At 47.2% G+C, this 23,994-nt stretch overlaps 2 protein-coding genes across 5 annotated transcripts; one reads left to right on the plus strand and one right to left on the minus strand.

Moving 5' to 3' along the window:
- Positions 1-560: 560 nt before the first annotated feature.
- Positions 561-8,495, minus strand: LOC115578174 (microfibril-associated glycoprotein 4-like). 3 transcript variants are annotated; one of them, XM_030411024.1, is made up of 7 exons: positions 8,418-8,495; positions 4,820-4,876; positions 4,506-4,655; positions 4,210-4,248; positions 3,977-4,073; positions 3,472-3,639; positions 561-1,593 (listed from the first exon to the last, which is right to left on the minus strand). In XM_030411024.1, the coding sequence occupies exons 2-7, from the start codon at positions 4,823-4,825 to the stop codon at positions 1,340-1,342; spliced, it is 714 nt and encodes a 237-aa protein (XP_030266884.1). In that variant the 5' UTR covers positions 4,826-4,876; positions 8,418-8,495; the 3' UTR covers positions 561-1,339. The 3 variants fall into 3 exon arrangements, with proteins under 3 accessions (XP_030266884.1, XP_030266885.1, XP_030266886.1); XM_030411025.1 differs by lacking the exon at positions 8,418-8,495 and adding an exon at positions 5,053-5,161; XM_030411026.1 differs by lacking the exon at positions 8,418-8,495 and adding an exon at positions 5,067-5,159.
- A 1,680-nt stretch (positions 8,496-10,175) lies between these two features.
- On the plus strand, positions 10,176-21,160 carry pex6 (peroxisomal biogenesis factor 6). 2 transcript variants are annotated; one of them, XM_030411028.1, is made up of 18 exons: positions 10,176-10,713; positions 11,245-11,835; positions 11,929-12,098; positions 12,204-12,287; positions 13,146-13,263; positions 13,875-14,008; positions 14,092-14,194; positions 14,326-14,528; positions 14,813-14,999; positions 15,642-15,718; positions 17,084-17,201; positions 17,300-17,505; positions 17,645-17,706; positions 17,789-17,897; positions 17,980-18,096; positions 18,199-18,276; positions 18,496-18,635; positions 20,755-21,160. In XM_030411028.1, the coding sequence occupies exons 1-18, from the start codon at positions 10,189-10,191 to the stop codon at positions 20,889-20,891; spliced, it is 3,159 nt and encodes a 1,052-aa protein (XP_030266888.1). In that variant the 5' UTR covers positions 10,176-10,188; the 3' UTR covers positions 20,892-21,160. The 2 variants fall into 2 exon arrangements, with proteins under 2 accessions (XP_030266888.1, XP_030266889.1); XM_030411029.1 differs by having other exon boundaries at positions 11,248-11,835.
- Positions 21,161-23,994: the final 2,834 nt, after the last annotated feature.

Below are 23,994 nucleotides of genomic sequence, written 5' to 3' on the forward strand. Positions count from 1 at the left end.
GAACCAAAAGTTCTTTCTGCCCTCCTCACAGGAGACAAACTGTTCAGCAATCTTCTTTCTGTTTACCAGTCCAGCTTGTCTTTATGTACATGGGACACAGCATCACTGTTGAGGCGGGTTTGGGTCGCTGTGCTGCGTAGCCACGTTTTCTTCATGCTTTTATTTTGGTACTTCCGGTGACAGGAAGTGTGAATTTGCATAGTAAATAAATATTTTGTTTCACCTGTGACATTTAAATGTAACATTTAGAATTAACATTTGACATTTATATCTATATTTAGATTTATCATTTAGATTAAACATTTAACATTTAGATTTAACGTTTAGATTTAGCATTGACATTATATTTTTACAAGAGAAGTAAATATTACAAAGTTCATAAATATTGCTGTAAATCTGGTCAAAAGTAACATTTTAAGATAAACATATGTTTTTTAAACATGGTTTGTTGCTAAATGTGGCGAAAAGTTTATTTTAGCGTGTGCAACTTTACAATCTGCGCCCCATACTGGGAGACATAACAAATAACACATCTGAGCACATGAAGACATCAGATCACATCAGTTGATGCTCAGCTTCTTATTTATTGACATCATACAGCAGGTTATGATTCACATTAAGGTTTAACCCTCCACCAAATATCAACACAGTGCATAGATGAACACACCGTGAGACTAAACATAGATCTTTATCCATTAACTGTTGACGGGCCGACGGTCCTGCTGGCTCACATGGAGCAGCAGTCCAGCTGAAGGAGTCACTGCTGCAGGTCAGTTCATCAGTTCAGCCTGAAGTCCTGACACGCTGCTGATGTATGTTAATATTTTGGATGTTACATATTTGTGTGTTGAGCCTGATTTCATCAATATTGTGCTGATCACAGGCCTGTAACTGTGGAAGTTCACAGACCACCAGCTCTCTCATAAGCTCCTATGTTCACTCTGAGCCCACATTTCTGAAGGAACGCAGGCGCCATCAGTTTTCTAATTATTCACTCTAAAAGTATTTAATCTACATCTTGCTGCTAACTGCTGCTGCTGCTGCTGCTAACTGCTGCTGCTAACTGCTGCTAACTGCTGCTGCTGCTGCTGCTAACTGCTGCTAACTGCTGCTACTGCTGCTGCTGCTAACTGCTGCTGCTGCTGCTGCTGCTAACTGCTGCTGCTGCGAGACACCACAGATGTTCACTAACATGAGTTGGTGTGCTGCTGGACTGTGCTGGGAACCAGTTTCAGGAAAACACGGCCCGTTAAGAGATTACATGCTTAATGATAGAAAGAGAAAGAAATCACTGAAGAGGTCAGCTGATGATATTCTGCTGTACGATGGTCCTGGAGATCTAGTGCACAGGACGGATCTTCATCCTGATGCTCTTCAGGGAGTACTTGTCACCCCTCCACAGGTTCCATGACACTCCAACATGAGGATGTATTTTGTAAGCCCCCCAACGATAAACCCCGTTGGGATTTGCCAGGTAACAACCCTTGTACCAGAATGCTCCCAGGTAACTTCTGGCACAGTTCCCTCCCCAGACATCCTGGTCTTTGTCGAAGGTGGTGAACTTTTGTCCGTTGTGATAACTCAGGCTGTCTCCTACAGAAACACATACAAAAACCACAGTGTTAGTAGATTGTATAAACTTTAAACATCAGTGTAACTTTAAAAAACGATGGTGATTCATCAGATGGACTGAAGGAACAGTTGTGATTTAATCGCATTTTTGGTTATTTTCTATCGATTTAATTTGAAGTATGGGTATAAGTATGATCAATAATTATCAATTATTAATTTGTAATCACCACACCTGCCCTACCATCAAATCCCAACAAATGTGAAGTACAGCTGCATCTGAAATAATTAGAATATCATGGAAAAGCTCCTTTTATTCTGTAACTTCATTCAAAAAGGGAAACTCTGATATATTCTAGTTTGAAGTTTGATGATTACAGCTAGAATGTTACAGAGGATCTGTGCTGTTTGGAGACGCTGGTTTCCTTTTCCTGCAGAACTTGTGTAGGAACTTGTTCTCTCGTCTCTGCATCTCTGTTTCGGCCGTGATTACCTTTAACCCAGATTGACTCCTCTGTCAGCATATGGGCCTGAGAGCTCTCTTGACCTGGCAAGAAGAAGAGAAGCTTTCTCTGCATCTCACAGAGTCTCTGTTTCTGTCATTAATTAAGCCTTTTATCCATAAGCTGACTATTTTCTCTAAAGGTGCCTGGCAATCTAAAAACCAAACAAGAAGAGACGATCGTTTTCTTGCTATAAACACGTCACTGGAGACTTATTTTAGTAATTTACAGCGAATACCACATCAGGTCCCCCCCCCCCCTTAAAGGAAGATGAACTCCTTCCCTCAGGTCAAACAAGGTCAAGCACAATAGTCTTCTCTCTCCACATCAGAAGAAATGAAAACAGTTTTTTTTAACACAGATGTTATGTTATGTGTCTTTAACAATTATAAATTAGGTAATGACATCTGATGTCTACGTCTCTCTCCCTCTGAAACATTCTCCGGTGGGGGAAGGTCAGGTGGGAAACCTAATCCTACGTGTCAAGGTCTTATTCATGATGGTGTTGTTGCTGTGTCTGTTACATTTCAATCCCACTGCAGTCTCTGTAGTCATTCAGATTTTCCAATGAATTTGAATGAAACTTTTAAACTAGAATCTTGCCTTCTTAATTTGAATATAATAACAAACAGTTATATCCATAAAACTGAGGTTTTCCATGTTTCTCTCTGTTATTGTCAAGCCAATATAAAGTTTTATTGCTTAATGAGTTTGATTTGGGGTAAAACCAGCCCCTCCCTCTCATTGACGCTTGGTGAGTGGAACAGATTTCCAGGAGATTCCTTTTTTGTTGAACACTTTTGGTTATGTACCAGTAAAATGTCTCTGACATGTTTTGTTAAGGTAGAACTACAAGGAATATGTATAAGTTGTTTCCACTGTATATTCAAGTGTTTTATGCCTTAATCATGTTTTACCTCTTTTTGAATGATAAGTGATGATAATCATGTCATATTGTTTCATGTAGACAACGTCCACCTTTTAAGCCATGGTCAAGTTCTGGGAAAGGTAAAACACGATCTTGAAACATTAAAAACAATAGTTTAGCTAAATTAAAGTTTTGTGAGTCTAAACTCATATCACAGAAGGAGTGACGCTGTCAGCCGGCCCTCAGGGGTCCACCTGCTGCAGGTCATGAAACAGAAGGACTGCTGCTACTGCTTAATGAAGGTCAGACAGAAGCACCGGTGTTAAACTGTTTCATAACCACTGAAGTTCATTTTAAACATTTTAATCAGTTGCTGGTTGTTCTGACACCATCTGTGCAGGCTGACACTGCTGGCTGCACATCGTGTTGTGAATATTTAATCTCATCTGAGCTTCGTGGTCGACTCTCTAACATCCACGACGTCTCGTGCTCCATAAAGAATGATTCACAGCCCGCCGGCGACTCACTGACCTGCCCCTCCGTTGATGAATCCAGACACCCTCAGTAAATATCCGTCACATTCTCCTCCAACAGAGAACGAACTGTAACGAGCAAATACTGATTTCCCCTCAAAGTCCTCCATCTGGACCAGGAGCTCAACTTTACGGCCTTTAGTCAGGTGGTGGATGTTGTCCAGACCTGCACACACACACACACACACACACACACACACACACACACACACACACACACGCAATATTTCAGTCCATAAACAAACTGTGTACAGTTACAGGAGGAACCGACTGATGTTCAGCTACAGTATCTGATTTACTCTACAGTTTGATTAAACTCAATAAATAGATAGTTTCCACTCTCTCAGCAGTGACTTTCACACGGACCATGATGAGGTCCACTTCAACATTGTTGGGGCGGTTCTGGCTTTTATCTTAGAATTTAAATGTCTTATTTGTGTTACAGTGGTCCTGATCCTGATTTCATGAGGTCACATGATGGTTAGTTTGGTTCCGTCTCTCACCGAGCCAGTACTCTCCAGCAGCGCTCCCAAAGCCCCTCTTGTATTGATCCCAGGGCCTGTAGAAGTTCACCGAGCCGTCTATCCTCCTCTGGAACACCTGGAGGGACGAACACACGACACACCTGACAGCTCAGGGTTCAACACAGTTTTACTGCTGTGGGATTTATTGTGATGGGAGCTTCATATTGAAAACCACTCAGCTATGACTGGATGAAGTTCAGTTCGGTACTCACCGTCCAGCCTCCTTTCAGTGAGTCCATGTCACAGAACACCTACACACACACACACACACACAGTCAGTTAGTGAAGTCACAGCTGTCTGAACTGTATACATGAGGCTGTGTGTGCCACGACGGGCTGATGTCTGATGATTACTGACTGAAAGGACCAGATTAGGATGAAACAATACAGGAAGTATCAGGTCAGACATTTGATGATCCTCTGATCTGAATCAGTGTCCGTCTCAAAAGGAAAACACCTGCTGGTTTACATAAATGTCAACCTGCAACCCCGAGAGGAGGAAGTGTACCTGGACAGCAGACCTGGGTCCATCAGGATAGATGGTGAACACACCACTGCGTTGTCTCTTGTCCTGATGGATGACACTGCAGTCCCTCGGATACTTTTTAATGCCGCTGGTGAGCGCTGGAGCCAGGAGGAGGACGACGACTGAGAGCAGCTGAACACAGGACAGGTTGTCATTTGGACCGAGGTTTGAATCGCACACACTGATTGAGCAGATTGGATTCTAGTTTCAGGTCGGTGTGGTCAAAGTCAAATATCACAAGCCTCTTCACACTGACAGAGCTTTGACATCTGTCAGACTTCAGTTCACAGACTCACCTTCATCGTCAGTTTTTGCTGGAAGTAACGCCGGCTGATGTGGATCTGTCTGAGACTCTGAAGACACAAGAAGAATTAAATCAGAGAACAGATACAAGACTGCAGAGAAGCTTCGTCCACGTCACTCCCCATGAAAATACACCCGGTCAGGACAACAGGGAGTGACGGTCGGAGCTTCACCACAACACTGCATCAAAAGTCGGTCCGGCTGGAGCAACTGGTCGGATGCTCACCTGTCTGAACTCACCTGCAGGATGAACTGAAGAGGCTTCACCTTCAGAGGAAACAGAGACAAACTGCTGCTTCTCCTTCGGTCTGTCGCTGCTTTATGACTTCACGTCTTATATCTGCAGAAGGCACCGTGACGTCACAACAGGCGGATCTTTGAAAATATATATTCAGTAAATACACAATAACAAGGAACTCTGCAGCACTGTATCAAGTTTCAAACAAATAATCTAATGTCAACACAGCCAGGTACTTTTGTGGCTTCTTGTCTTTTGTGCCTTGATAAGATCGTGACAGCTAGAGATTATGACGGAAAAGGAGAAAGTAATATTTTTTTGACAACTGTTCCTGTTCGTCTTTAATCAGACCGAATCTCCTTTTGTTACATGAATCTGAGTTACTTTTTCTGCCTGTGTATATGATGTTTAAAATTATTAAGTTATTAATTAAGGTGTGTTTACTGTCAGAAGGAACGGTTCAGGTGTTGGAGTGAAAGATAAACACTAAGAAAATGAAACTGTGTAATGAAACTGCCCGTCAGCCCATGTCATGTCAATATTTGAAGCTTTGTCTGAAGTCAAGGGAGCCGTCATTCAGCAGGATGCTGCCCGTTTTGGATCGTATTTCATGGGAGAGTTAAGTAGCATCATCACCAGGAACTGAATTAATGTTCCAGCCGGCTTTTAAATAGTAACAATAAGTTTAACTTCAAGTTCAATGTTGTTGGTCAGTATGCTAACGTATTCCTGCCTCATTTAATTTGTGCAGCTCAAGTTAATGATCAGAACCAAACGATTTGTTGGAGTAAACTAATTAATAATCTCCAATTGCAGGGGCTAAATCAGAAGTTAGCCGGCTCTGTCGGTGGAAGTCTCGATGGTGCATGATCTGTGTGCCCCACAACACGATAGATTCAGGTCATTTTATAGTTGGGAAGTCAAAGTTTTTCATCTACAAAGTGCAGCTTTCATCGGAATGAATGTGGCTCTGCCTGCAACACTTCATCTTGTGTCAGGAAAATGATACTGTGTAATGAAACTGACACTTTGTGTCCTCCTCATGTCAATATTTGAAGTTCTGTCTGAAGTCAAGCGAGCCATCGTTCAGCAGGTTCTGAACGTATTCTAACAGGAGAATACATTAGCATACTGTGGCCAGTTGGTGAGGTTATCCAGGATCCAGGATGTGAGGTGTCAGTTTCCAGGCTTCTCCAGGTGAGACAGGTGAGGCTTGAGAAATATTCTTGTTCTCTGTTGAGGATTTTGACACAGGATTACTCCAAAAGAACACAGTAAAAGTACTTCATATTATTCATGCAAGTACTCTAGGAAGTGCTTAGTTCAGCAGTATATGAACAGCGGCTAACTTAGCTACGAGGCCCTTCATGTCTGTGTGTGTGTGTGTGTGTGTGTGTGTGTGTGTGTGTGTCTGTGTGTGTCTGTGTGTGTGTTTGTGTGTGTGTGTGTGTGTGTGTATGTGTGTGTGTGAGAGAGAGAGTGTATGGGAGTGAGGTTGCAATAATGAAATGGTTATTAACAGAGATTGTGTAATGCAACTAATGCTAGAGAGCGTGTGTGTGTGTGTGTGTGTGTGTGTGTCTGTGTGTGTGTGTGTGTGTGTGTGTGTGAGAGAGAGAGAGAGAGAGAGAGAGAGAGAGTGTATGGGAGTAAGGTTGCAATAATGAAATGGTAATTATTAACGGAGATTGTGTAATGCAACTAATGCTAGAGAGCATGTGTGTGCGTGTGTGTGTGTGTGTGTGTGTGTGTGAGAGAGAGTGAGTGAGTGTGTGTCTGTGTGTGTGTGTGTGTGTGAGAGAGAGAGAGAGAGAGAGATGGTATGGGAGTGAGGTTGCAATAATGAAATGGTAATTATTAACGGAGATTGTGTAATGCAACTAATGCTAGAGAGCATGTGTGTGTGTGTGTGTGTGTGTGTGTGTATGTGTGTGTGAGTGAGTGAGTGTGTGTCTGTGTGTGTGTGTGTGTGTGTGTGTGTGTGTGTATGTGTGTGTGAGAGAGAGAGTGTATGGGAGTGAGGTTGCAATAATGAAATGGTAATTATTTACGGAGATTGTGTAATGCAACTAATGCTAGAGAGCATGTGTGTGTGTGTGTGTGTGTGTCTGTGTGTGTGTGTGAGAGAGTGAGTGAGTGTGTGTCTGTGTGTGTGTGTGTGTGTGAGAGAGAGAGAGAGAGAGTGTATGGGAGTGAGGTTGCAATAATGAAATGGTAATTATTAATGGAGATTGTGTAATGCAACTAATGCTAGAGCATGTGTGTGTATGTGTGTGTGTGTATGTGTGTGTGAGTGAGTGAGTGTGTGTCTGTGTGTGTGTGTGTGTGTGTGTGTATGTGTGTGTGAGAGAGAGAGAGTGTATGGGAGGGAGGTTGCAATAATGAAATGGTAATTATTTACGGAGATTGTGTAATGCAACTAATGCTAGAGAGCATGTGTGTGCGGTGTGTGTGTGTGTGTGTGTATGTGTGTGTGTGTGTGTGTGTGTGTGTGTGTGTGTGAGTGAGTGAGTGAGTGAGTGAGTGAGTGAGTGAGTGTGTGTGTGTGTGTGTGAGAGTGTGTGTGTCTTTGTGTGTGTGTGTGTGTGTGTGAGTAAGTGAGTGAGTGTGTGTGTGTGTGTATGTGTGTGTGAGAGAGAGAGAGTGTATGGGAGTGAGGTTGCAATAATGAAATGGTAATTATTAACGGAGATTGTGTAATGCAACTAATGCTAGAGAGCATGTGTGTGCGGTGTGTGTGTGTGTGTCTGTGTGCGTGTGTGTGTGTGTGTGTGTGTGTGTGTGTGTGTGCATGTGTGTGAGTGAGTGAGTGTGTATCCACAATACATATTCTGGATCCTCATCCTCTTGTCCATCCATGTACATTCATTCCATCCATTGTCCATGTGTTTCATTGCACATATATCTAAGACAGAAAGTCCTGCTTGTTGCTGTAACTTCTCACTGGTCTTCATACATAAATGATGTGTAGATGTCTGGAACTGCACCTTTAAAATAGACAACAAACTAAATGAATACAAAACATATCAAGAGTTTAACAAATGCACTTACTTAACAATTTTACATAGACAATAATGATAAGCCCCCACAACACTGCATCAAAAGTCGGTCCAGCTGGAGCAATGTTCACAATCGCCGCCGGTTTATGCATGAAAATAATCAAAGTCAAATAAAATGTGGCATCAGTTGCCAACGTCACAGCCTGTGTAGCAAATATTACTGTAACGTGACCAAAGGTTTAAAACCTTCAGCTCAACTTTTTGCTGATTCGGTCATTTTGGGTAGAAGGAAGAATCCCAAACAGACAAAAGTGAATCTGTCTCCTGGTCGGATGCTCACCTGCCTGAACTCACCTGCAGGATGAACTGAAGAGGCTTCACCTTCAGAGGAAACAGAGACAAACTGCTGCTTCTCCTTCGGTCTGTCGCAGCTTTATGACTTCACATCTTATATCTGCAGAAGGCACCGTGACGTCACAACAGGCGGATCTTTGAAAATATATATTCAATAAATACACAATAACAAGGAACTCTGAAGCACTGTATCAAGTTTCAAACAAATAATCTAATGTCAACACAGCATTCATTCTAAAATTTCATTTTTAAGAAATTTTAGAATTGTCATCTCAGTTCCTTAAATTGGCCTAAAGTGGCTAAGCTACGCACAAACAACGCATTTGTTCCCAACGACAAAAAATGTCCCATTGAAGACCAGCGAGATGTTTGATAAACTTTTATCTTAACATGAACTCATGCATTCCTTTTTGTTAAGATTTAATTCATTCAAAGCAAAATGTAAAACTCTTTACTGTTTTCTGTGTGTGTGTGTGTGTGTGTGTGTGTGTAACACAGTCAAAGTACTTAATATTATTCATGCAAGTACTCTAGGAAGTGCTTAGTTCAGCAGTATATGAACAGCAGCTAACTTGGCTACGAGGCCCTTCGTGTGTGTGTGTGTGTCTGTATGTGTGTGTGTGTGTGTGTGTGTGTGTGTCTGTGTATGTGTGTGTGTGTGTATGTGTGTGTGTGTGTGAGAGAGAGAGAGTGTATGGGAGTGAGGTTGCAATAATGAAATGGTAATTATTAACGGAGATTGTGTAATGCAACTTTCTTTTTCTGTTTACTGTTTTGTGAGCATATTTTTGTTCACTCTAATGTAAATATATCTGCTGTGCATATGTTGCACTGACCTGTTTGGTGAGAAATAAATAAATAAATGTTTCAGCAGCATGTGTGTGTATCTGCAAATATTTCTGTGCATGTGAACAATCTAAAGAATTCTCTACAGTTTGAACTATGTTAGTATTATGGCAAAGTATACTAAAGATGAGGGTGATTTTCAGGATGCCCAACAGTGTGTAGCTGGTTAGACAATAATCTGGTAATATGAATGAAGTGTGTGCCGTTTGACTTTGATAATGCTATATGTAGTTTTGGTTGCAGTGCTTCATTTTGCAGGATATATGAGGTGTTTTGCAGTTTGGGTGTTTGGTGTTGTGAATTGTGTTAAGTATTTTGATAAAACCAGCCTAGTTTGCAAAATTGTGTTTTAGCAGTTTGAAAAAACTGTAACTATCAGAGCTCTTCCTCTGTAGGACAGCTGGGGTAGCAATCGTTTTCATTCAGACAACTTGGCTTCCACCTTGTCCAGCACTCCCTCCCAGTTCTGCCTCTGGAAATCCTCAGTTCCAAAGTATACTCAGAGAACTTAGCTCCCTTTTCCCCTCTTAAGATTCCCAGGAAGACCAGGAATGCTCCTCGAGCTCCACTTTTTACCCAGTTAACCCTGGCTGAAGAAGCTTTTACATACAAAGCCAGACTTCCTGTCAGACGATGAGGGCACCATCGTTACTTTCTTGAGCAAATAAATATATCTCTTGTTCTGCCTGTTTTGTGATATACATGCCTAATATTTCTACACTGAAATAATATCGGCATTATATTTATAATGCCTATGATGATTTTTCATTGGGCTGTCTTTGGTGCCCTTCACACTGACAGTACCGCATGTTTCATGGGTTCTGTTCAGTGGGTCGGGGTGTCGCAGTCTCAGGTTGTAGTTCCGAACTCATCCACCAGGCGGCGGCGACGCGCCGGAAACCACGAAGGAGCAGCCGTACTGCGCATGTCCAAGATGGCGGCGCTGGTGGAGCTGTGTTGTGTTGACAGTTTCCCGCCGCACCTGAGTCCTCTAGACGTCCTCATTTTAAACTCTGACCTGGGCTCAGTTCTGCAGAATGACTCGGACCCACCGACCCTCCTCTTCACCCCGCAGCGGCCTCGGGGCTCCGGCAGGCCGGACATCTTACTGCGCGTCCACCCGAGCACCGAGGAGGAGACCTGCGGAGGGGGGACCTCCCCCAGACCAGAGTCCGGCAGGCGGGTCCGGCTGTTCACCAGCCGCCTCTTCATGCGGCACCACGGGCTCCAGCGGCTCGGCAGCACCGGGACCGTTCGGCCTCTGAAGCCGGTCAGCCTGGACCGAGTGGTGCTGGGAGCCCGCAGCAGGCAGAGCCTCCGCTGGGCCGGAACCGAGCAGTTCACCGGCGAGCTGCTGGAGCTCTGCCGCCCGGGACAGTGGCTGCTGGCCCGGCAGGGAGACCCGCTGCTGCTGCCCCGACACCCGGTACTGGGACGGGACCCGGGACAGGTGAGCCTCCGGGACGTCTGTCTGTCACCTACAGTTAGTTTAACGTTAAATCATTTAAATGAAACCTGTTTGTTCCGTGTGTGTCCAGCTACAGACCAGATGTTCGGTTCTGCTGCAGGAAACATTTGATTATTAGATATTTTCACCTGTCAATCAGTTCCATCTACCATCTGACGCTGAGGCTCACACTTAGTTTAATTATCTGTTAAATAAGTGTTTTTATCTCTCAACATGTGTGACCACGGTTCTGTTCACTGTGTGGACCAGCACCACTGTACTGATCCAGTTCATCATCGATTATTCTCATGTGTCGATAAATTACCAAAAATGTGACGTATTCTTCTTCTTCTGACTAACAAACGGTCCAAAACACACAAAGAATCAGAACATCTGCACAGTAAATACTGAGAATCAGTCAGAACCATGAACTGACAGTGTAACGGGCCACGGGTCGTGTCACGTGTTGTTGGGTCAGAACAGATGACTTCCTGTTTGATGAAGCAGTCTCTCTTCTTCTTCTTGTGTTTCCAGCAGCAGCTGTTGGAGCTGCTGGTGTTGGACTGCAGTCCTGTGACGCAGGGACGGATCACCGCTGACACGTGTGTGGTTCTGACAGACTGCTGGGACCCGCCGGACCCCCCTGGACCCGCCCCGCCTTGCAGACCGCTCCGTCTGTGCGTGTCGGACTTCGCTCACTTCACTGAGGGTCTCGGAGGGGGGCAGTCTCTCCTGGACAACAGGAGGCTGCTGGGCCGGGGCTTCTCCGGCGTCCTGCAGGCGCTGGAGTGCCGGCTGGACGTGCGGGTTCTGGACTCTCAGGTACTGCTTGGGCTCATAGGTCAGCAGGGGGCCGCTGTGGACCTGGACAGCTGTGTGCTGGTGAGCAAACAGCTGCTGCTCAGGCTGGGCCTGTTCAACCAGGAGTGGGTCAAGCTGTCCTCCAGACCGGACCTGAGGGGCGGAGTCTGCAGGGAGCGGCTGGTCTCGGTCCTGGTGGTGGACCCAGCTCAGAGTCCAGACCTGCAGAACCAGCATGAAGTGGGTTTCATATCCAGCACTCTGTGGTTCAACATGACGGGAGGAGACGAGATCCCCGAGAGGAGCTGCACACTGAGAGTGAAGGTACGGCCGACAGAGACTTTTAATGTGAAAATCTACAGGAAGTAACACTGAGACAAGCTGCTGACTGAAGTCTTGTGTTTTATTTTGTCTCAGAGGTGGAAACCGTCTCCTGCAGCGCCCGGCAGCCATCGCTCCGACACTTCCTGTCGCTCCGCCTCCCCGCCGTTTGCCAGCGAGCTTCACGTGGAGCCGGTGGCGTCGCCGCTGTACAGCAACCTGAGCTGCTATGACAACATCCTGTCTGAGCACTTCAGCACGCCGAGGTCAGCTGAGGAAGTTCAGATTGTTCTGTGATGGCGTGATGTTCTCTGAGGACCAGGATGTTACAGTGTGTGTGTGTGTGTGTGTGTGTGTGTGTGTGTGTGCAGACTGGTGTCACAGGGAGACGTTCTGACGGTTCCTGCTGAAAACCATCCAGACCTGCTGGAGAACAACTCAGAGGGGATACACAGGTACCGACCAATCAGATCGTCCGGTGTGTGTTGTTGAGCCTGTTCAGACCTGATGTCACCGTCCAATCACGAGTGTTCAGCTGTAAGTCAGACGATTCTCACATCTCAGCCTGCGTCTGAGTGACCAGCTGTGATGTGATGTCACTTCCTGCTCGTCCATCACAGAGACAAACAGACTCCATGTTTCTACACAAAGTCAGAAAGAAGTTCATGTAGAACATTTGCTGAATGAACAAGAAGGTCCAAATAATGCAGAATGAGTCAGAGACAGAGTTTCACAGAGTTTATAAAGTGTCTCCAACTCAACAACTCACTAAACTGACACATTTGTTAAGGGAGTCTGGGGACTTTCTCCACGGGGACAAAGAAGTAGCCTATATTGTTACTGTTTAGTGTCTTTGTAACGTGTGACATGTTTAGATCAATAACATGTTTCTTCTTTCATAAATGGAGTGTAAATGGTGACATCAGTGTAAACAGTGTGTTCAAACAGCTGATCAATGTTGGCAGGTAAGACTTTAGCACTTTAGACACAGAAGCAGACAGGCTGGTACAGACATGCTGCCACAAACTGACACTTTTTACAAGGAGACAAACAACTTCAGCTGAAAGATTTAATGCTGAATTTACAACAAGGACACAATGACTTACAATCTGTCACACACACAGTTTCACTATGTTAGAAAGTTTGTTTTAACTCAGCAACTCTTAAAATCACCACATTTGTTAATGGAGTCTAGTGCTGATGTGTTGTCCTGTCATTGGACCCTCAGGATGGATGTTGACAGCAGGTCTGAACAGCTGCTGGTCTGTAGAAGTCTAACAGTGACGATGAGTCTGTGACCTTTGACCCGTCAGGTGTCCAGTGCTGTTCTTCAGAGTGCACAAGGTGTGTCCGTCTGCAGAGGCACGAGGAGAAGAAGAAGAGGAGGGAGGAGCTCACCTGGCCGACAGACTGCACACCTCGCTCTACATGGTGACCTCTGACCTCTGACTGTTCTGTAGCTCATGTGTTCCTCACTGAAAACAGCCTGACCCTCCTCTTCCTCTGCAACAGTGTTTGAGGGCTGTTGTGGGCAAAAAACTGCACGGCTAGACGAGCTAAACACAGCTACAGTTAGCTGCTACAGTTAGCTGCTGCAGTTAGCAGCTACAGTTAGCTGCTGCAGTTAGCAGCTACAGTTAGCAGCTGCAGTTAGCTGCTGCAGTTAGCAGCTACAGTTAGCAGCAGTTAGCAGCCACAGTTAGCAGCTACAGTTAGCAGCAGTTAGCAGCCACAGTTAGCAGCTACAGTTAGCTGCTGCAGTTAGCAGGTGTTCTGGTTAAATGCTGCCCTGTTTATTTGGAGTACGATCAGTTTCTGAGAACAGAGTTGTTATTCTCTAACATTAAACACTCAGAAAGAGTCCGATCTGAGTCCAGAACCAGAACCTTCATGTGAGGTCCTGAACATCAAATTAAATCCTTTTGTTTTTAAGGTTATGAATCTTGAATTTGAATAGAAAGCCCTGTAAAATGCTGAACTGAACTAATGAAACAATCCTGATTGAGGTTCTGGTTCTGACGGGTCGTGTGTCTCCTCCTCAGCGAGCGTCCACCAACAGTCCCGTCCCCTCGTCCTCTGTGGGCGGGGCGTCTCTGTGGAGCAGCCCGGCTCCTCCGGGCCTGGACCGGACCGTCGAGCTCCTGAGCAGCACCATCCTGCCTCACCTGCTCCACAGGTAACTCACCGTAAACGAACATAGAGCAAGGCATGATGGGATGCGTGGTCACCTGATCAGTGATGTCACTGTTTTGTCTGCAGCTCTCTGATTGGTTGCACCGTCCTCCTTCACGGCCCCGCAGGAAGTGGAAAGGTGACGGCGGTGAGCGCGGCGAGTCGCAGACTGAACCTGCACCTGCTGAAGGTGAGACGGCTCGTGACCCGAGTTTACAGAACCTGTTCTGATCTGTTGGTCGGGTCACTCAGGCTCAGCTCCTCCTCACACAGCTGATTAAACACCTGTGATCACATGTTACCTGTGTTTCCTGCGTGCAGGTGGATTGTGTGAGCGTGTGTGCTGACACTCCTGCAGCCTCCGAGGTGAAGCTGGCGGCGGTGTTCCAGCGGGCCGGCGCCGTGCAGCCGTGCGTCCTGCTGCTCAGGAACCTGCATCTCCTCTTCAGAGCGCGAGGCGGCGCCCAGGACGACGGCAGAGTCGCGGCGGCGCTCTGCCAGCTGCTCAGCAGCGCCCCCAGCAGGTGACCGACTGACTCGTGCAGGCACAGTGGTGTTGATCCAGTTCTCTCCAGGACTGGTTCCATATGTCAGTTAGCCCAAACAGAACCTGTGTTCATGTTTTCATTTAAAACCAAACTTTTGGGGGCGGAGCCTGATTTAAAATCCAGTTGTGATCTTTTCATCCTGTCACTTCAGAGCAGAACTGAAACCGCGCCGACACAAATCATCAACACTTTTTGTCGTCTTGTGGTCCAAATGTTTTCACTGCTGCAGAACCTGAACCAGTTCTGATCCTGTGTTTCAGCGTGGTCGTCGTGGCGACCGTCTGCAGGCCTCAGGATCTGACTGCAGCCGTCATGGCAGCGTTTGTCCACCAGGTGGCGCTGGAGAGTCCGACTGAGGAGCAGCGCTGCTCCATGCTGGTCAGCCTGAGCCGAGACCTCCACCTGGGGAGGGACGTCCACCTGGAGAGGCTGTCCAAGCTCACTGCGGTACGGCACCAGAACCAGAACCAGACTCAGAACAGGACTGACCAGTTTTTTTTTTTATTTATTGTTGATTTTAATGTTTCTGAGGTCAGATTCATCTCATCACCTGCTGACGTCACTCAGGTGTGCAGAATAATGATGATGATGATGATGATGATGATGATAACATGCTCCTCCTCCTCCCCTCCCTCCCCTCCTCTTCCTCTTCCTCCTCCTCCTCCCTCTCCTCCTCCTCCTCCTCCTCCTCCTCCTCCTCTTCCTCCTCCTCCCCCTCCTCTTCCTCCTCCTCCTCCTCCTCCTCCTCCTCCTCCTCTTCCTCCTCCTCCCCCTCCTCTTCCTCCTCTTCCTCCTCCTCCTCCTCCTCCTCCCTCTTCCCATCTCCTCCTCCTCCCTCTCCTCCTCCTCCTCCTCCTCCTCCTCCTCCTCCTCCTCCTCTTCCTCCTCCTCCTCCTCCTCCTCTTCCTCCCCCTCCTCTTCCTCCTCCTCCTCCTCCTCCCTCCTCCTCTCCCCCTCCTCTTCCTCCTCCTCCTCCTCTTCCTCTCCTCCTCCTCCTCCTCCTCCTCCTCCCTCTCCTCCTCCTCCTCCTCCTCCTCCTCCTCCTCTCCTCCCTCTCCTCCTCCTCCTCCTCCTCCTCCTCCTCCTCAGGGTTTTGTGTTGGGGGATCTGAGTGCTCTGGTGGTCGAGGCTGGCAGATCTGCCTGCAGGAGGCTGATTCACAGCTGGTGAGACTAAAGATGAATAATGAACCTGTTCTGTTTGTTTCTTCACATGTAAACAGAGTTATATTTTTACATTTCTGGTGAAATCATGTCGAGCACCTGGGAGTCAGAAGAAAACAACATTTTCCCAGGGGACATTTATTTTCCTATAAAACACAAAGATTCTCCACAGCGTGTGAAAACGATGTATTTATGTCACTTCTGATGTTTTCAGTCGTGAAAGAAAAATTAAATTCTTCAGGGGAAAGAAAAAATCTGGAAAAGAAAAAATTCTCCTGCAGAAAAATAAAGATTCTTGTTACAACCGTGATGAGAAACTCAAGTTCACTCAGTTTCACATGTTTAAGAAAAGAGGGAAAAGATAAATTCTCTCTCTGACACATGAACAAGTTTCAACCCTGATAAAAATCAAAAAACAAATTTCACACCTGAGAAAGAAATTATCCTGGAAAAAAAAAATGTTCTGGCCGACAACAGCTGCTCAGTTTGAATAGTGACAAATAAAAATTGTATTCAGTTTCACAAACTTAAAAAGAAAAGTTGTCGCCAGGATCCACAAAAGTTTCTTGTTTTACTTTGAAAAAAAAGCTGGAACAATTTCTTCATAACTCATGAGAATTTCTCAGTTTCAGTTGTGATAAAAACAATTATTCACTCAGATTCACATATTTACAAAAACAACAAAAAGACTTGGACACTTTCTGTCTCCCAGAACCAAAATAAATCTCCTGAGGAAAAGAAAAATAATGACCAACGGAAAGTGCTGTTTCAGTTGTGATCAAAAGTTCAAAAGTTAGAAATTAACAAATTTCACTTGGTCTTTTAGTATAAAAACTCATGTTCACTCAGCCTCAAACACAAAATACATTCTTATTGTGATTTTTAAAAACACTCTTCACTCAGTTTCACATATTTAAAAAAAAGTTCTGCTGGGGAAATAAAATGGCTGAAGAAAGTTCAGTCATTAAAAAATGTAGATTTCACTCAGTCTCACATACTTGAAAAATAAAGATCTGAAGAGAAGTTTTCTCCACGACTCACAAACATTTCTTGTATTTTACTCAGAAAAAACAAACAAGCTTTTACTCAGTTTCACAAAAGAAGAACAAAATCAGGAACATTTAAAAACCTCCTGAAGAAAAAGAAACTGTTGATGATTCATGACATGAAAATGTTTCAGTGGTGATGAAGAAACAAATAAAAACTCTCCTGAAGACAAAAGCAGAAACTGATCCAGACCAGGTCTCTCCTGGTCCAGGGTGCAGGAGGGTTCTGTTGCTTCAGGATAGCAGAGCGCCGTCAGTGCACCCGACCCGGCCCAGTTCAGAGCAGAACCTGGTTTTAGACTCTGGGTTTGTGTCTCTGCAGCGCCGGCCGGCAGGAGGAGGACCTGTGCTGCAGCGGTGTGACCATCACGAACCAGGACTTCACCGTCGCCCTGGAGACGCTGCAGGACGCCCAGTCCACGGCCATCGGAGCGCCCAAGGTGATGAGACCCAGTTCAGTTTGATTTACAGTGAGACCAGCAGAACTCCATCAGAACATCAGCTGTTAGAGATGTAACGCAGTGACACCTGTGAACAGATCCCTGATGTGCGCTGGGACGATGTCGGAGGGCTGCAGCAGGTGAAGAAGGAGATCCTGGACACGGTCCAGCTTCCTCTGCAGCGTCCAGAACTCCTGTCTCTGGGTCTGAACCGGACCGGAGTCCTGCTGTACGGACCACCAGGAACAGGAAAGACTCTGCTCGCCAAAGCTGTGGCGACCGAGTGCTCCATGACCTTCCTCAGGTAGGAACACCTTCATGCATCACTGGTCAGAGTGTTCTGACTGGACGGTCCAGTCTGTGGTCCGGTCTCCTGGACAACAGTTCTTCTCCCTGGTGCCGGTCCGGTGTGATCAGAGTTGAACCTGCTGTCTGTGTTTCAGTGTCAAAGGTCCGGAGCTCATCAATATGTACGTGGGTCAGAGTGAACAGAACATCAGAGAAGGTTTGATCAGAACTTCTGTCAGAACCAGTATGTGTGTTAACATGAGTTCTGTGGTTCTGATGGTGGGACTGTGTGTTGTCAGTGTTCTGCAGAGCTCGCTCGGCTGCTCCCTGTGTCGTCTTCTTTGACGAGCTGGACTCTCTGGCGCCCAGCAGGGGGCGCAGTGGAGACTCGGGAGGTGTGATGGACCGGTGAGTGGCTGGTTCTGGTTCTGGTTCTAGATCACCTGTGACTTCTGTGTCTTCATCGTGTCTTGTCTGAATCTGTGCACAGAGTCGTGTCTCAGCTGCTCGCCGAGCTCGACGCTCTCAGCTCGGCTGTTGGAGTTTTTGTGATCGGAGCCACGAACCGTCCAGATCTGCTGGACCAATCACTGCTGAGGCCCGGCAGGTCAGAGGTCACACACGGCTCCTTCATGGACCTCAGAATCAGTCCACCAGAACATCAATGACACTGAACGGAGCCTCTTGTGGACTTTTCTGTCTCCTTCAGGTTTGATAAACTCGTCTACGTTGGAATCAACGAGGACCGAGTCTCTCAGCTGCAGGTTCTCCGGGCCGTCCTCAGAAAGTAAGACCGGCTCCCCCTGCTGGACCACAGCTCACTTACAGTGTCAGAACCAGTACCTTCTCCACACACAGCACCAGAATCAGATTTTAATTCAACACATCAGTTCCATCAGTCAGGACAAAAGCCAAACGTAGTGTAGAGCGTCAGTCGGTCCTTATTTATTTCTTATCCATTCACAGACAGAAACTCTTCAACATGTGGGTTCTGTCTCCTCTTCAGGTTCCAGCTGGACCCGGCCGTCGACCTGCAGCAGGTGGTGGATCGCTGCCCCGCTCACGTGACCGGCGCCGACCTGTACGCTCTCTGTTCAGACGCCATGACGGCCGCCATCAAGAGGAAGATCGCTCTGATAGAAGACGGTGAGAAAACAGAGAGCAAAGTTATGACATAAATACATTTGAGATCTAAAAAACCGATATAATCTGTTATCAGAGGAAAGTATCGTCACTTCCTGGTTGATCAAGTCATATTTCAAGATTAGACAACATATTTGATGAGCATTAGCTTCCGTAACATTATAGTGTTACACTCAACAACAGGAAAGGTTTCAGTTCATTCTCAAACATCAACGTTCTGTTCAGACAGACGGATTTAATCAGACAGTGATGTTAGCTAACAAGTGGTGGAATGCTAACGTTCAGCGAGTGAGACTCTGGAGGGACATCAGGTTCAACAGTACAACACCACACGTGATCATCATTAGCCAGCTTTAGCATTTCACCACTTCTTAGCTAACGTCACTGTCTGATTAGATCCAGTGTTTCACGTCACTCAAATAAACATGCTGAGAATTCATCCACGGTTCCTGTTCAGTCACACAGCGTTGTCTCATGCTAACGTTAGCTAATGTGTGGTTTCACTGTGAGATGTGACGTCTGTTCAGGTGGACGGGGTCAGATGGACGGAGTCAGGTGGACGGGGTCAAGTGGGCGGGGTCAGGTAGACGGGGTCAGGTGGGCGGGGTCAGGTGGACGGAGTCAGGTGGACGGGGTCAAGTGGGCGGGGTCATGTGGACGGGGTCGGGTGGACGGGGTCAGGTGGACGGGGTCAAGTGGGCGGGGTCAGGTGGACGGGGTCAAGTGGGCGGGGTCAGATGGACGGGGTCAGGTGGACAGAGTCAGATGGACAGAGTCAGGTGGACGGGGTCAGGTGGACGGGGTCAGGTGGACGGGGTCAGGTGGACAGAGTCAGGTGGACGGGGTCAGGTGGACGGGGTCAGGTGGACGGGGTCAGGTGGACAGAGTCAGGTGGACGGGGTCAGGTGGACGGGGTCAAGTGGGCGGGGTCAGGTGGACGGGGTCAGGTGGACAGAGTCAGATGGACGGGGTCAGGTGGACGGGGTCAAGTGGGCGGGGTCAGGTGGACGGGGTCAAGTGGGCGGGGTCAGGTGGACGGGGTCAGGTGGACAGAGTCAGGTGGACGGGGTCAGATGGGCGGGTCAGGTGGACGGGGTCAGGTGGACAGAGTCAGATGGACGGGGTCAGGTGGACGGGGTCAAGTGGGCGGGGTCAGGTGGACGGGGTCAAGTGGGCGGGGTCAGGTGGACGGGGTCAGGTGGACGGGGTCAGGTGGACGGGGTCAGGTGGACGGGGTCAAGTGGGCGGGGTCAGGTGGACGGGGTCAGGTGGACGGAGTCAGATGGACGGGGTCAGGTGGACGGGGTCAAGTGGGCGGGGTCAGGTGGACGGGGTCAAGTGGGCGGGGTCAGGTGGACGGGGTCAGGTGGACGGGGTCAGGTGGACGGGGTCAAGTGGACGGGGTCAAGTGGGCGGGGTCAGGTGGACGGGGTCAGGTGGACGGGGTCAGGTGGGCGGGGTCAGGTGGGCGGGGTCAGGTGGACAGGGTCAGATGGACGGGGTCAGGTGGACGGGGTCAGGTGGGCGGGGTCAGGTGGGCGGGGTCAGGTGGACGGGGTCAGATGGGCGGGGTCAGGGTGGACGGGGTCAGGTGGGCGGGGTCAGGGTGGACGGGGTCAGGGTGGACGGGGTCAGGTGGGCGGGGTCAGGTGGACGGAGTCAGATGGACGGGGTCAGGTGGACGGGGTCAGGTGGGCGGGGTCAGGTGGACAGAGTCAGATGGGCGGGGTCAGATGGACGGGGTCAGGTGGACAGAGTCAGATGGGCGGGGTCAGATGGACGGGGTCAGGTGGACGGGGTCAGGTGGACGGGGTCAGATGGACGGGGTCAGATGGACGGGGTCAGGTGGGCGGGGTCAGGTGGACAGAGTCAGATGGACGGGGTCAGGTGGGCGGGGTCAGATGGGCGGGGTCAGGGTGGACGGGGTCAGGGTGGGCGGGGTCAGGTGGGCAGGTGTGAAACCACTTGTCAGATTCACACGTTTGTACAAAGAACACAGCAGCGTGACGTCGGGCGAAAATAGTCGGCTAGGAATGATGTGAACTATCTGAAGAGCCACAACTCACCTGTCTCACCTGCCTCTCTGTGTCTCACCTGTCTCACCTGCCTCTCTGTGTCTCAGGTGTGGACTCGGAGGACTCCCCCGTCCTCCTCTCTGCTGACGACTTCTCTGCGGCGCTACAGAACTTCCGGCCGTCGGTCTCGGAGCCGGAGCTGCTGCGATACAAGAACATTCAACAGAAGCTCAGTGCCAAGTAGAAACTGATCTGAGAGCAGCCGACATGCTCCTCACAGCACTGTACATGCAAACACAACATTCATTTATACAAATGTAATTAATAAATACTGAAAAACTACTGATTCATTTACGATCAGCCAATCAGGGGAGAGTTTCTTCTCACAGCATGATACGGAAGCCCTGAGGGGCCAGTGAGACGTCTGTTACTGACCCGAGAGCTGCTGGAGAGAAAGTTCTGCAGAATAATCCTCATGAATAATAAAGTAAGAACCTGTTTGTTTGTGTAATACACCTCATGATGTCACTTCACTGTCACGTCTCATAATGACTCACCATGAGGAGAAACTTCACCTGAAAATACTTTGAGTGGGAAAAATGTTCTCACACATGAAATGATAACAACTAATAATAACAACTAATAACTAATAATAACAACTAATAACTGATAATAACAGCAAAACACAAGTGAAGAAATATTTTCACTGGTGAAACTGAAAAAACATTTAAGAGAAAAATTTCAGGCCAAATTATTTTTTTGAGAGAATTTATTTGTATCAAGTGAGAAACAAAGTTCATGAAGTTTTAATTGTGAGCTGCATCATTACAGTGTTTCTGCAGAGTCGTAAAAAGTCTTACATACGTCCATATTTTGCATCTCGGTCTTAAATGACATTTAGTCAGATCTTAAATATGTACGTTCATTAACTGCTTCCGTCACCGGTGAAACGTGTGGGTGATTCTCAGTCAGCTGTGTTGTTCTGTGTGAAGTATCAGGAACATCAGTGGCGTTTTGTCAACAGTCCGGTCAGAATTTATGTCTGTTCACTTCACCAGTTCTGGAAAGACTTCGACTGCTATGGGAACTATGGGAAAGTGTGAATTTAACAATTGTTGCCTTGAACAACCAGAGTTCAGCTGGTTGAAAGCCTCATAATGAATCTGAAGCACAGTGAACGCTCTGTCAACCTGCACTCACCTGCTGTGAGAGCGCTGCTGTCACACAGCTTCTGAAAGTCTCCAGCGACGTCACACACTTCGGTACACCTTCATCACCAGTTCCCGGTCCAAGTTCATCCAGTTCTGCTCGACCTGAACTCTGCGCCGCCTCGCACTCAAGCGACATTCAAACCATCTTCGGCTCTACTTTGGATATTGAACACCGTTGCTAAACATTTTGGCAGATTTGGACGAAATTTTTTTTTTTTTTTTTAAGTAAATCTGGGACTGCACTTTTCCGTAGAATCGTGTAGAATCTTAAATTTAGTTCCAAGTGGTCTGAAAAAGGTCCAAAATTTGACTTGTTCAAACCTACAGAAACCCAGAATTAGCTCTAAGCTATGGAACGCTCCTAAAGCTCAGTTCCATATAAATGCAGGATAATTAGTTGTTTTGTCTTTAGTGAAAAACAATATTGACCTTAAAGTTGAAAATGGAGCCTCATATAAGAAACGATACTAAAATAAAACACATGAGACACTTTTCCACTGGCAGGAGCGGAACAAGCTACTGCTAACGTGAGTTGTTCAAAAAGCTTCTTTTTAGTAAACTCTGTGTACACAAACAATGTTCTCAATGCTCGTGTTCATGTGTAGAGACCCTGGTGATGCTACCAGCAAAGTTTCATGTTGTGTCGAGACTTCTTACTGTTTTAAACAGAGAGACTTTGATGCTATCGTAAAAGTGCCCGTAGCACTCCCACTGAAAATGAGTTTGACCCGAAAACAAAAATACGGTAAATCTTAAAAGTGCCTCTTTCATCATAATTATGCTTTTAGTTGCATTTTGGTGAGAGTGTCACTTTAAGCACTTAAACTGCAGCTGAGTACCAGTGACTCCATAAAACGTAGAATGTTTAATAACACATTTATTGACAAACTGAACAAGAAATGGAACTAACAACATGGAAGAAATATGGAACATATAAAAAGATTCAACAGATTCTTTATGCCCCTCCACCCTCTTCATTCTTCTTTAGAAATAACATCATCTATGATTTCTTCCCCCGTGTCTTTAAAGTAGCTCTGATTGGCCGTTTCTTCAACTGATCAATGGTATCATCATCAGGATGAAGGGCTCCTTTTCCATAGTCTCCAGCTTCTGTTGAGAGATGAAAGTAAAAAGTGGCATTACATCAGAATTCTCATTTTCCTGAACACAATAACTTCTTTCTCCCTCACCTGCTTCTTCCTAGTGTCTGTCTGTGTTTTAAGCAATAACTCTTGGATTTTTTGTGTCATGCTCGTGTTTTGTCCTCTCAGGTGTGCAGCACCCTCAGCACCTCTCCGCTCAGCTCCACCTGCTCACCTCCATCACCTCCATCACCTTCCTCACCTTCCTCACCTCCATCACCTTCCTCACCTCCATCACCTTCCTCACCTTCCTCACCTCCATCACCTTCCTCACCTTCATCACCTTCCTCACCTTCCTCACCTCCATCACCTTCCTCACCTTCCTCACCTCCATCACCTTCCTCACCTCCATCACCTCCATCACCTGCATCACCTTCCTCACCTCCATCACCTTCCTCACCTCCATCACCTTCCTCACCTTCATCACCTCCATCACCTTCCTCACCTTCCTCACCTCCATCACCTTCCTCACCTTCCTCACCTCCATCACCTTCCTCACCTCCATCACCTTCCTCACCTTCCTCACCTCCATCACCTCCATCACCTCCATCACCTCCATCACCTTCCTCACCTTCATCACCTCCATCACCTTCCTCACCTTCATCACCTCCATCACCTTCCTCACCTTCCTCACCTCCATCACCTCCATCACCTCCATCACCTTCCTCACCTTCATCACCTCCATCACCTTCCTCACCTTCCTCACCTCCATCACCTTCATCACCTCCATCACCTTCCTCACCTTCCTCACCTTCATCACCTCCATCACCTTCCTCACCTCCATCACCTTCCTCACCTTCCTCACCTTCATCACCTCCATCACCTTCCTCACCTTCCTCACCTTCATCACCTTCCTCACCTCCATCACCTCCATCACCTCCATCACCTTCCTCACCTCCATCACCTCCATCACCTTCCTCACCTTCCTCACCTTCATCACCTCCATCACCTTCCTCACCTCCATCACCTTCCTCACCTTCCTCACCTTCATCAC

This window comes from Sparus aurata, unplaced genomic scaffold, assembly GCF_900880675.1.
Source record: "Sparus aurata unplaced genomic scaffold, fSpaAur1.1, whole genome shotgun sequence".
Taxonomy (NCBI): Eukaryota; Metazoa; Chordata; class Actinopteri; order Spariformes; family Sparidae; genus Sparus; species Sparus aurata.

What these genes read in the sequence shown, in the direction of transcription:
- LOC115578174 (XM_030411024.1), bottom strand. An exon ending in GACCCAGGTCTGCTGTCCAG is followed by an intron (nt 4,249 to 4,505) that starts GTACACTTCCTC and finishes GTGTGTGTGTAG; the next exon opens with GTGTTCTGTGACATGGACTC. An exon ending in TGCTGGAGAGTACTGGCTCG is followed by an intron (nt 3,640 to 3,976) that starts GTGAGAGACGGA and finishes GTGTGTGTGCAG; the next exon opens with GTCTGGACAACATCCACCAC.
- pex6 (XM_030411028.1), top strand. Translation starts at nt 10,189, where the DNA reads ATGTCCAAGATGGCGGCGCTGGTGGAGCTGTGTTGTGTTGACAGTTTC. An exon ending in GAGCACTTCAGCACGCCGAG is followed by an intron (nt 12,099 to 12,203) that starts GTCAGCTGAGGA and finishes GTGTGTGTGCAG; the next exon opens with ACTGGTGTCACAGGGAGACG. An exon ending in GGCTGTCCAAGCTCACTGCG is followed by an intron (nt 15,000 to 15,641) that starts GTACGGCACCAG and finishes CCTCCTCCTCAG; the next exon opens with GGTTTTGTGTTGGGGGATCT.